We start from the raw sequence: 12,762 nt of genomic DNA, 5'->3' as shown, positions 1-12,762 counted from the left end.
ATTTGCATGACGGGTGTGAGAAGCTGATCTATTGCACTTTTCGTGTTCAGGTGGAGAAAAGAAAAGAAGTTAAAATCTCCTACACGTCCAAGGTTTTCCTTCACCAAGAGCCGAAACACGACAACGCCAATGAAGACGCAACCAATGAGGAAATGACATCACACATGAGCAACAAGACAAAAAGGACCACCAGGTGTGTGGTAGACAATACTGACCTTTAATGACCAACATTTAACAGACTCAGTTCAGGTCGACAATTAAAGCGGTTAATGTTTTAAACCTCCTGGTGACTCCAGCAGAGTGATGGAGCCAGAGGAGGCGGACGCCATCCTGGAGACGGAGCAGCGTCTGGAGAAGATCCGGCAGAGTCTCCAGCAGAAGGAGAGCCAGGAGCTGGAGCAGCTGAGACACCGACAGGTCGAGGCCGAGCAGGAGCTGGAGGAGCTGAAGAGGAGGAGGGAGGGGAGGCGTCGAGTCCGGGAGGAAGAGGAGCGCCGGAGGGAGGAGGAGGAGCAGCAACGGCTGACCAAAGAGGAGGTGACCAGTCAAACAGAGCGAAGTTTAACTGAAGGAAAGTGTCCTCAGCAACATTTCCTATAAAAACTCTTATTGGCTGCTAAACCAGTGAAAGTGGAGTTTATGGGCCACAGCAGCCTGATAAAGCTAAACTCCCTGATTGTGTTGAAGCTCCATCCAATGCCCAGATCATCATCATCTTCTTCTTCTTCTTCTTCTGCTTTTAAACATGTCTCAACACACTGAGCGTGAGCAAAATCAGGACCAGAAGGAATTAAGCAGAAAACGTCCAATAATCAATTTACTTTTACACTTGAGCAAGGAATGATAACATTTAATATAAAAAGTGGTGTCTGATTATCTTGTATCCACAGAATTGTAGTCATTATACAGGTCTACAGAGACTTTTAGCCTCTTTTAACACAACAAACAGGAAGAGATATTTGAGATATTGTAGAGGAGTTGGTGGAGACCAAACCAGAACTAAAAGACAGTGATTGGACTAACATTCATCAAGAGGACACGAATGCTTTTCTGTTTGTGTTGGATGTCAACTCTTTGCCCACAAGTTTATAGGAAGATAACGTGTTAGTGATGAGCATCTTCTGACTAGATGTGGAGCTATTGTGCCCTCTAGTGGCCAAAAAATGGCGATTTTAAAAGTGTAATTTGTCCAAATCATATTAAGAAGCCTTTTCAGGCGCATTACCAGCTAATCAGACCCGTGCAGGTGGTGTAGAAATGTGGAGCTGAACAGTGTTTGTGACCTGACTCCCAGGAGGAGAGGAGGCGGATGAAGAAGGACATCGAGAGGAGGAGGATGGAGGCAGCAGAGAGGATGAAGAGCCTGAGTACGTCCAGCGTGGACGGAGACGAGATGTTCAGTCCCTTCAGTCCCAAAGCTCCCACACACAAGGTGAATATCAGCTGCAGGCTGCTTCACCTCACTTGTCCTTTCATCCTTTTTTACACAGCGTTCACAGTGCAGGCGAGGCCGAAACGCCTGACAGTTAACAGTTTGCAGAGTGTTGAACGGGTAAATCATTTATTTCTGTTGCAGTGGTGTTGGCTATCATCTGCAATCCCTACAGTCTGGAAAGCTGCTAATATTCATTTTTTTTTAAGTAGGAGAAAGTTTCTGGGAGCATGATTATAATATACAAACACAGATCTCCAGTTAACAGCTTGTTCTGCTGAGATGAAAACGGTTTCTGTCATCTTTTGAATAAGAGTTAGCCTCCTTTGTGAGTGTTTGGAGTCTCCGCAGCAGACTTAGTGACCATGAAATGAATGAATTCATGGAGGCTGTTTGTCTGTCAACAACAGAATATGTCCAAAGTTTCTCCAAAAACACAGCAGCCACCTCCTTCCTCTTTGTTTTAGTGCAGTCAGTCCTTGCAGGTGGTGTACAGCAGGTGTGAGATGCATTTCAGGATGACAGATCTCAGTATTGTTTGATTTGTGGTGCTAAAAGCAAGTAAGTATCAGATTTGAGAAGTATTTCCAGTTCTCGATTATTGTGAGAAACTTTTATGTCTCAGGATTTTTCTTTAGATGTTCTCTGAATGCGCTGACTGACTGACTGACTGACTGACTGACTGACATGACTTCAGTAAACAAACTGATAAATTATTGTGTGTTGCCTTCACAGCCGATGGGTTCAGGCTCAGCTTGTGAGTCGCATGTGTGTGTGTGTGTGTGTGTGTGTGTTTGATTAGTCAGTATGTCGTGGCTGCACTGGGAGAAGCATGTTGTGTTATCAGAGAACTCACTGATGCTTGAATTGGTTTTGATGTGAGTTTGATTTGTGAACAGTGACCTCCCTCCATACCTGACAGCATCCTGGCTGCCACAGATGGACTCTTACTTCTCGCTGTTGAATACAAAGTCCTGGAAAATTAAGCTTTCTTATCTCTTGCCCAGATGTTAATACCTTCTGGGAACAGGTCTTGTATGGACCTGCAGTTGTGAAAAACTTTATAATATGTCCACACAAGATTTAAAGAGGAAAAGCATCATCTGGACTTTGGAGCCTCTGTGTGTGGACGTAAAATCAGTGATGGTTGATGGAAATGTCCACTTGCATGACACTGCATGTGAGTTCTGCACATGTGCACCTTCTAGTTTTCTTTTCACTCATTGAGCTGAACGTTTGCAGACAGAACTGCACAGTGGGTTTACAGGAGAACTGAAACGTCAAACCTGATCAGTGATTCAAACTGGAAATGTGTCAAACAAGTGAGAATTAGTGTTAAAATATGGCTTTAATTGTGGTCAGCAGTTCAGGGCCTTGGTGCCGTCTTTGTCTCCACACGGTCTCATTTTAAACCTCAGTGAAGTAACCTGGTGCTGCTCCTCATCAGATTAAATCCAGCATCGACCTGTTCATACAGCTGGATTTGACCGAAGGTGGATTAATCTGTAGATGTTCTCCACATGTGTTGTGATCTACATACAAATAATAAGACATCAGAGCTACATTTACAATAGATGATCAATTAGGTTTAATATACTTTAATATATGTGTGTGTGTGTACATGAGTGTTCATCTAGAGCACTGTGTGTGTGCATGTGTGTGTGTGTGTGTGTGTGTGCATGTGTGTGTGTGTGTTGTTGTTGGCTGTTCTGACTGGATGTTTGGCCTCTGAGGGCAGAACATTGATCCTGAACATCAGTCCCCTGATGAAACAAAGCTTCACTAACATATGACAAACATGTGACTGCAGCTGCAACACAAGCCTGTTTATAGTACCACAGTACAGCAAAAACAGCCTCCATATACAGCACAGAGCCTTCATATACAGCACAGAGCCTTCATATACAGCAAAAACAGTCTTCATATACAGCACAGAGCCTTCATGTACAGAACAGAGCCTTCATATACAACACAGAGCCTTCATACTAATAATACTTACCCTTCATGGTCTTAACAATAACAATATTTTAATTTCAGTTTTATGTCCTGAGGTTTGGAGGTAAAACTTTCCAGAAAAACTGAATGAGCACAAAGTTAGAAGAAACCTTGTTACAGGAAATTCAAAGAAAGATGAGAGAGCCTTTCGTCTCGGACTGAGCTGTAATTAACACGTGAATCGAGGCAGCGACACGAAAAAATTCCCGTGTTCCTCTGAAAAAATGACCTCAGACTTTTTCTTCTTTTCCAGATCACAGAGAGAACGGAGTCGCTGAACCGCTCGCTGAAGAAAAGGTGAATGTCCTCGTCAATATCTTCATCAATACCGTCAACACTGATTGTTCTGTCCAGTGGAAAGATGCTGGATCTTCTGAGCATCATGTTAGAAACATGTCCCCCTAAGTTCAGCCTGACGTCGTCGGTATCGTTGGAAACGACGGCACGCTTCTGTCCACTTGTTTTGAATAAGCAGCAACCAGCAACCATAATAATCCACAACAAATAAAATCAAATAAAAAGTAACAACAGAATAAAATCTAATATAAAACAGACAGACTGAGCGTATAGATACATGTGCTGCGACGTCAGCAGGTTGTAACAGTAACTAACCACGTCAGCACCAGTAAGTTTGACCCAACTTTAAATCCTGCTGAAGTTTAATCAGAAAAACACGTGACGGACGTCTTTCCTTCAGCTCAGTTTGGAACTGAAACCTCCGGATGTCAGAAAACGTGCACGTGAAAAACAATTCAGTCCACTCAGACTGAAAAATAGAACATCTAACCAAGAAAAATTGAAAAACCCGGTGTCAGAGCTCAGTGCAGACCAGTGAAGTCCTTCCACACCAAACCAGGAAAACCTTTTCTTCACGGAGCCACAATATACGCTCCGAGCTAGAGAATGAGGATTCAGCAATGATCAAATACTGTTCATAGCCTTTAAATGTGTGTTCCAGCACAGATGCTCTTACTGATCCATTAGACAGTTTAATTTTCATGCTCGACTGATCTGCTGTTTATTCTGCTGATGAATTGTTAGGTTGACGGAGGCGGAGGTGCCTTCAGATTCAGGCTGAGTCAGTTTACAGTGATATGAAACAGAAAAGCAGTAAATCTTCACACCTGAGGAGCTGAGAATGTTTGTATTTGGATTGAAAAGCGACTCAAACGATTAATGATTATTAAACCATTGACACATTTTCTGCCAGCTGTTGGTTGCAGCTCCTCTTGCAGCTCTTGTTTGCCTCACTCAGTTTAGCTGGAGAGGGTCGGAGGTGACTTCTCCACCTCTCTCAGTGCGTCGTGATTTACGGATCGGCTAACTCCGTCCAGATGCGGGCGGCTGTGTTTTCTCTGGCGGTTGGTGAGCTACGGCGGCTCGGGGGCGCCTGCAGCAGGAAGTTATCGGCTCTGAGGAGCTCTCAGCAGGAGTGAAGCCTCTGTGGATGTTTTTATTGAAGAATAGCTGTTTCAGGATCAGGGACAGTGTGCAGAGGAGGCATCTTGTCAGCAGGGTTTCCTCTCAGACCAGTCAGACTTCCACCATCGCACACAATCGACTAAAGATTTGAATTTATTCGCAAACAGTATGACAGAAAAACATTAAGAATCATGTTCATGTTAGCAGAGGAAGATTTATCAATGCCTTTGGCAATAATCAAAGCCATATACTGATTTAACAGCTGCTTTTTTATGCAAATCATCTCATAATAACCGCTCATCCATTTTTTGAGCCATTTTTCTGCCATCACTTTTTACAGACGTTGGTAGTTTTTTGTTTATTCCCACCAACAAACAAGACTGTGCAGGCCTCAAGCGCAGGTGGAGACCAAAAACAGAGCTAATGTTGCTGTGAGTCCGCTGGATGTGGAAGCGGGCAGCTGTTTGCTAACATGCTAACCACAACTTCCCGGTGAAGTGATCATATCTTGAATGTTTTCAGCAGCACAGCTGTCGGGATGCCAGAGTTGGTCAGTTTGATCTCGACTGAAAATACCTCAACAGCTGTCAGATGGATTTCCACAAATTTCTTTACAGACTTGTAATAAGTCTTGATCGTCTGGCTTCTTCTAGGGCCATCATCAGGCCAACATGTCATTACTGATTGTTCAATATTTTGGTTTACGACCAAATACCTGCAAAACATTCCCCAGCTGTACATTGTTTTAGTGCTAATTCGCATTTGTTAGCATGCTAACACACTAAATTAATATAGTGAATATATTAAACATTACACCTGCCTAACATCAACGTGTTAGCATTGTCAGTGTGAGCATGTTAGCATGCTGAAATTAGCCATTAGCTCAAAGTGCCATGGTGTCGCAGAACAGCCTCAAAGAGCTGCTAGCATGCCTGCTGAATCTTCTGCCTCCAAGTGGCTGAAAATTATTAGAATTATAGCCGGTTTGAACAGTTAAATGAACAAAAGTCTTTCCAGGAAAAATACGATCAACATGAAAACAACACTGTTGTGATTTCTTTTATTGTGATCTATTTTTTTCATTTCATTTCTTTATCAGTTAAAATGTATTTGATCTGTAACTTTCAGTGTGATTCTCTGACCCCTGTCTGCTGACATGAACATGAACTACATTCCTCCCTGAGAACTGACTGACAGGTGCAAACGTCACCTGTTCAAACTTTATTGCTGAGGGTGAAAGTCCAAAACTTGACTGAGTCACAGCATCACAGCAGTGAACGAAGCAGATCTGAAACGTCTCGATCCAAACGCGTGAGATCAGTGACGTCTCTGACGTTATCTCAGACGCCGCTTCCTTCCACCGATCATGACATCATCATGTGTAGACACTCTTTTAAAAGTGGACGTCTCTCTGCGGCCTTGTTAAAACAGGTGATTCAGATGATGAATGGCATTCCCCCCACATTTCAGGGGAAATGTTCATGAAATGAAGTGTAAGACATCTCTAATTTTCTTCCATTTTGTTAAATGATGGAGCCATAAACAACGTGGAGTCTTGAATATTTCACTCAGTGTGAGCTGAAACAAGATTATACACAATATATAGTTTGCTGTGTTTACAGTGTGTCAGTAATGTGGAGAGACAAGGTGTTATAACCTTTACAATGACTGAAATATGGAGTCTAAGGAGAAATCACAGTGACTCATCTGATCCCAAATCTGTGTCTTAACTGGTTTTAACTGGTGTTTTCTGTTGTTTGTTCGAATCAGTAACAGCTTTAAGAAGACGCAGCCTCTCATCCTGCTGCCCAAGATCGACGACAAGATGGAGCAGTACGCCCACGCCGTGGAGGTCAGCTCACACACACACGCACACACACACGCACACACACTTGATCGTATTCATGGTGTTTCCACTGGTGAAGGATGAAGGGTGGATGTGCTCTGATATCTGAAGTCACCTCTCATGTTTATGTTCATTTCTGATTCACTTTCATCATTTCAGTTGATCAGATCTGAAGGTGCTGAGGCTGAGACTGTTTGTTTGATGTGTTTGGAAATGCGTTTGTTGTACCTTGTTGTTTTGTTGAAGCAGGAACTGTACATGATTGTATATATTGGGGAAAAAATGAGAGACAATGTAGAGTAAAATTTTCCTGTTGAACAGTTGCACATACTGTCATGGAGAGAGAATAACCTAAAATAACAGGAAGAAACAGAGTATTCAGAAACTTTACTAAAGTACCACTCTGTGAACAAGTAAAACTCCTGCATTGAAAATGTTCCTGAAGTAAAAAAAAGTGGAAGAAGAAACAAATAAGGTATCAAAAGGTACCAATCCAGAGAAATTGCATTAATATATGAGGTGTCATTTCAAGAAATTAAGTAATTGATTAATTGGCTAATCATTTAGTCAGTTTTCAACTCTTTTATATAAAATGCATCATGTTTTAAAAGTTTTAGTTTATTTATCTGTTCTGTCAATCTTGATTTGTAAAGTAATTGTAGTGAAGTAAAAAGTACAGTATTTCCCTCTATAAGTATAGTGAAAATGACAAATACTCGAGTAAAGTACAGGTACCTCAGATTAATATTTGAAGCTACATCCCTCCAATACTCCATATGAACGCAGCTGTGACGAGCGTGACTCATTCAGTGCAGCCTTCAGGACAAGTTCAGGCTCATCGTCTCACCTGATTCACACCTGTTCCACCGTCCAGTCACACTGTTTGCACCTGTACTCGCACTCAGCTCCTCAGTCTGAACACGGTGCTGCTATAGTGCTGCTAGCGTCCCCCAGAGGCCACATTGTTCATTACGGCTGCTAGTGCCAGTTTTGTACAGCGCAAACACCAAACTAATGATTTAGCTTTTCTCAGAGCCTGAGAGCCTCGTCCTGAGGGTGGCCCCAGAGGAAGGGTCCATCCTGTGGGGCCACCAGAGGAAGGAAACATAATGAAGGTTGAAGCTTTCAGGCATTAATACATTGATCACGTTGTGTTTTATGAAGACTCCATGTCAACATTAACTTACTGAACTGGTTTTGTTGCTGCTTTGCACATCTGAGCTGTGGAACTATTTACTACTGCTGCACACTGTTTATACAGTTTGTTACGTTCGTGCTGTTTTATCGTATTAATTATTTTATTTTTACAGAATCTGTTGTCTTTTATAGCACCGAGTACAGCAGCTGCAACCTTAATCTCATTGTATGTATAGAGATATTCTGTGCATTCATTTCATGGACGTCAAAGGAGGAGACAGTTAGCCTAGCTGTGCCCAAAGGTAACAAAACCAGCACCTCCAAAGCTCAGTGATGAAGAAAGAAAGAACTTGTTAGAATTAACTTGTTAACTAGTGAGCTTCAGAGGTTTCCAGTCTTTATGAGAGACACTAAGATATACTGAGCTAAGCTAACAGTTTGTAGCATTGTGTTCAATTTACTAACATCAAGGGTATCGAACTCTCCTCCAGAGATCAAATAAGAGCAAACAGTGGAAGTGTAGCGTTACGGTGGTGACCCCTCTCATTAAGGGCAGCTGATGGACCTTTGGACTCTGACTGTTGAAAAGCAGCTGAGCAGCAGAAAGCAGCTTTGACCCTTTTTGTGCTGAGGTCACAAATCTCTGCAGCACCTGGGCGATGACACCAGCGTGTCGCAGCTTTGTTTCTGCGTGTGTCGGACAGATATACGACGGGAATTCCCGATGTTCGCAGCTCTTTATTTTCATCCTTCCGTTGGCTGCTTTCACTCGTCGCCTCGGGCGGTTCCCAGGCTGATTAACAGCTCGCTGGATGACCCGGGGTTAAATCAAGACACTTTTATTTATGGAGAGCTTTAAAAAAAAAACAGGTTTGACACAAGGTGCAGTAAACCACAGAAATTACAGACGTGAAGAAGAAAGAATATTCTCATCGTAAACCAGTGATGAGATGATCTTTACATCTTGTTCTCACATTGATGAACTGCATTCGTCTATAGGGGCCCTAATGTACGGAAGTTCAAGGCTGCCAATATTAGCATTAAATAACAAAAGCCAAGATTTCTTTTTCATATTTAAAAATGAATGATTATTCCATTATCCCATTTTCCCGAGGCCACTTGGCTAACACCAGAACATCTTATTCATATTCCAGCCCTTTAATGTAAGCATTGTTGTTTATTTTCATGAAATGTTGCACAGTCTGTAGTTGAGTTATTAAAGTCTTTAGGGTAGTTCAACAAATGCAAAATCAACTTTTTTTAAGTATTTTCTAAAATCAACTTTCATGCATTATTATGCAATTATGATTCTTCTTTATATTCTTCTGTCTTTAACATAAACTCACTACATCAGAGGTGTGGTACCCTTTGTCCAGTCAGACGTTAGCATTTAGTTTGTTGTATGACAGCATTACTGTACATTAACCCAGGGTTGTGTGTTGTTGTGCAGAACTCGCAGGAGGCCCGGGCAGTGAAGGCATCACTGGCCGACCTGCCTTGCTCACCTGAGGTCGTCGCCTCCAAGAAAAACCTGTTTGAGGTCGGAGAAGCCTGGAGCCAGAGCCCCACGAAGGGGGCGACCAGCAAGGTAAGAAAGCAGACTTTTCTGCTCAACACCGATTATTACCTTAACCCTAACCCCACATGGATGGAAACTGTATCCTGATTGGTTGGTGGAGGTAAACAACCAAGAGGCATTTCATTCATTTTGCTTGTCAGCTGTAAAACAGCTTCTGATGAGATGTTCAGAAATAAATCGTGACAGCGTAAACACAACATCTGTTCTTTCGTGTTTTTCTGAATCAGGACGCCGAGGGGCTGAAGGTGGGCGTGGCCGGCCTGATCACTCAGTGGGTGAAGGGCCCGTCTGAGGGCAGCAGACAGTCGTCCTGCAGACCGACAGTAAGTCGTCTTACTAAAAGCAGAGTGCAGAGTCAGAGCCTTTCAGATGTTTTCAGTTTCACCAAAGAGACTGAATTTGTCCTCTAAGCTTCTCACATGGTTTCATTTCTATCAGTTTTCCAGCCTCATAAGAAAAAGATGAAATATTTCACAAGAAAGCAAAGATTAGAGAAACTGAGAATTATTATCAATTATCAACTGAATCAGAACTTTGTTTTTTCTTCTTTACTGACAACCCCTCAGATTTATCTGGTGACCCTTTGGAGGGGTCTGACCCCCAGGTTGGACCCCACTGAACTAAACTAGCTAACAGTATATGCAGCAGCTCCAACAGTAAAATGCCACTCTAATATTGTTGCTTCAGTATGAACTATCTAATCATGTCAAACAGAATCAGAGTCTGTCACAGGAGACAGACGGTTCTTTTACTGCTGATACTTTAAGTACATTTAGCTGATAATACTTCTGTACTTATACCTCAGTGAGATTATGAACGCAGGGCTTTTAATTGTAACAAAGTATTTTTGCATTGCTGTAGTGGTACTTTTACTTTAGTAAATTATCCGAGTACTTCTTCCTCCCAGACTGACAGCCATGTGATGCGTTCAGGTGCATCTTAAAACTTTGCGATGTGAGGTTTCCCTCTTGTGGAGAAAAAAGACATAACAACATCAGAACATCTTCCTCCTCTGCTGTACCTGAAGAGGATTTCTCTGCAGTCCCTTTATCTGAAAAAGATAAGATAAGATATACTTTATTAATCCCCAGATGGGGAAATTTGGGTGTTACAGGCAGCAGGTAATGGCAGTAGAACAAAAAAATAGCAACAGAAATAGAGAATACAAAATACAAAATAAAAGCTGATTATATATATGTCCATTTTATACAAAGGGCTATGTCAGAAAAAAAAAGAAAAAAAAAATATATATATATATATATATATATATATATATATATATATATTGCTGCAAAGCACTGCAAGAAAATTGCCATAAAAATATACTGCCAAGAATTCTGTAGAATTTCACAGACTATACACAGATTGCACATGGAATAGATAAAGTGACTACAGCATCAATGATATTGCACATAAATAAATATGTATATGGCACAGGGGAATATATCAAATATTCAATCTGTAAAATAAGGTGAATAAATTTGATTGTTTCAAATAGTAGAAAGAATATTTGAAAAAAAAAGGTTGCTTTAGATTAGAAAAGTCTTTTTTTTCATTTGCAGATATACTGTTTTTACTACTCTTATACTCCGTATTGTTTGTACTGAAAGTTAATAAAAGAACAAAGAAAGCTCTGACAGCAAAAATCCGGACACGATGTGCTGGAACTATTTCTAGACAAACGACAGCGTATCTATCCGCCCAGTGCTTCTGTGCTTTGTGGGTTGCCAGATTTGGTCTGTGAGCTCAGGTTTCTGGTCTTAGGTCAGGCACAGTGACACCAAACCTGGCAACAGAGTCACATGATCAGCTAATGTTCAGCATGAAGTAGTTCCAGAACGTGGGTCCACCTGAACCACAAACCGGGTTCTGCATTTCTGCCTGTGAGCCAATTTCAACATGTTGATCAGAGCGTTTGAGGTGTTGGCGGGTGGGTTTCTGAGCTTTGGACAGAGCCAAGCTAGCTGTTTCCCACTGTTTCCAGTCTTTATGCTAAGCTAAGCTAACCATGTCCTCACTCCAACTTAACACACAGACTTGAGAATGATGCCATCAGTACATTGATGACGTATTGATTCTTGATTGATCTGTCAGGATGTGAAACCTGGAGATGTGATGCAGAAGAAGAACATGTGGGAGGTGATTGGAGACTCATCAGGGAGGCCTGGACAGAGAGCCAAGGTGAACACACACACACACACACGCATACAAAACACACACTACACACATACACACACACACACACACACAAAACACACACTACACACATACACACACACATACAAAACACATACAAAACACACACACGCAAAAATCACACATACACACTTACACACACATACAAAACACACACACACACACAAAACACACACTACACACATACACACACACGCATACAGAACACACGCACACATACAAAACACACACTACACACACACATTCAACATACACACACACAACACATATACAATACACACACATACTGTACACACTTACACGCTCACACACACACATACAAAACACACACACCACACACACACACACACTACACACATACACACACACACACGCACACACACACACATACGTACACAAAACACATACCACACAAACACACACACACTACACAACACACACACGCACAAAACACACACTACACAACACACACACATACAAAACACACATACACACAAACACATATAAAACACACACCACACACACATACGTCTGACAGGAGGTCAAACACGTGATAAAACATTTCAGAGCCTTCAGACACATCGAAGGGAACAAACGTTGTCTCGTCTCTCCTCAGGCCTCAGCAGCTGGTAAAAAGTACAAATTTGTCGTCACTGGTCATGGAAAATATGAGAAGATCCCCGTGGAGAACGAGGACGGAGGAGAGATCACTAACGGAAAGTCTGGTAGGAGGAAACATCTCAGAGCTCATCGCACTTTAACAGCAGCTCACTTCCTCTGTGGGGTCCGGAGGGCAAAGAGAAACTCTGACGGTCATGTTTCCTTCTCAGCCCCACTTTATATCTTTACATCCCATGAATCAAGACTCATAACTAAACCCTGTGTTCTTCTGGTCCAGCTGATTAGGATATCAGAGAACTTGTTAAATCACAGGGGAGAACACCATAAAGATCGAATATTGGTTCAGTGCTTCATGTATTTATATGACCGATGATCCGAGTGAGTAGCTTTATTTTATTTAATGGACTAAAACAGAAGTTTGAGGTTTTATTGTGTGACTTTAACTGGCAAAGCTACTTTTTTAATAAATAAAATCAAAGAATCACTTTAAAAAGTGTCCTTTAAGGCACGTGTCAGTGGTGCAGGAGCAGAAGG

General features: G+C 41.8%; 1 protein-coding gene across 2 annotated transcripts in view; it reads left to right on the top strand.

Moving 5' to 3' along the window:
* The window catches only part of lsp1a (lymphocyte specific protein 1 a), a 35,392-nt gene that overhangs the window by 16,068 nt on the left and 6,562 nt on the right, over window positions 1-12,762 (top strand). Inside the window, exons 4-12 of one of the 2 annotated variants that reach the window (XM_041939054.1) lie at window positions 51-193; window positions 300-537; window positions 1,295-1,432; window positions 3,681-3,724; window positions 6,620-6,701; window positions 9,283-9,420; window positions 9,639-9,734; window positions 11,506-11,592; window positions 12,224-12,332. In XM_041939054.1, coding sequence (XP_041794988.1) covers window positions 51-193; window positions 300-537; window positions 1,295-1,432; window positions 3,681-3,724; window positions 6,620-6,701; window positions 9,283-9,420; window positions 9,639-9,734; window positions 11,506-11,592; window positions 12,224-12,332 — 1,075 coding nt within the window. Of the gene's footprint in view, window positions 1-50; window positions 194-296; window positions 538-1,294; window positions 1,433-3,680; window positions 3,725-6,619; window positions 6,702-9,282; window positions 9,421-9,638; window positions 9,735-11,505; window positions 11,593-12,223; window positions 12,333-12,762 lie in introns of both variants that reach the window. The other variant, XM_041939053.1, reaches the window with a different exon arrangement.

This window comes from Chelmon rostratus, chromosome 6 (assembly GCF_017976325.1).
Source record: "Chelmon rostratus isolate fCheRos1 chromosome 6, fCheRos1.pri, whole genome shotgun sequence".
Lineage (NCBI taxonomy): Eukaryota > Metazoa > Chordata > Actinopteri > Chaetodontiformes > Chaetodontidae > Chelmon > Chelmon rostratus.
Note: the sequence above shows the minus strand (reverse complement) of the source record. Positions and strands in the feature narration are given on the sequence as shown.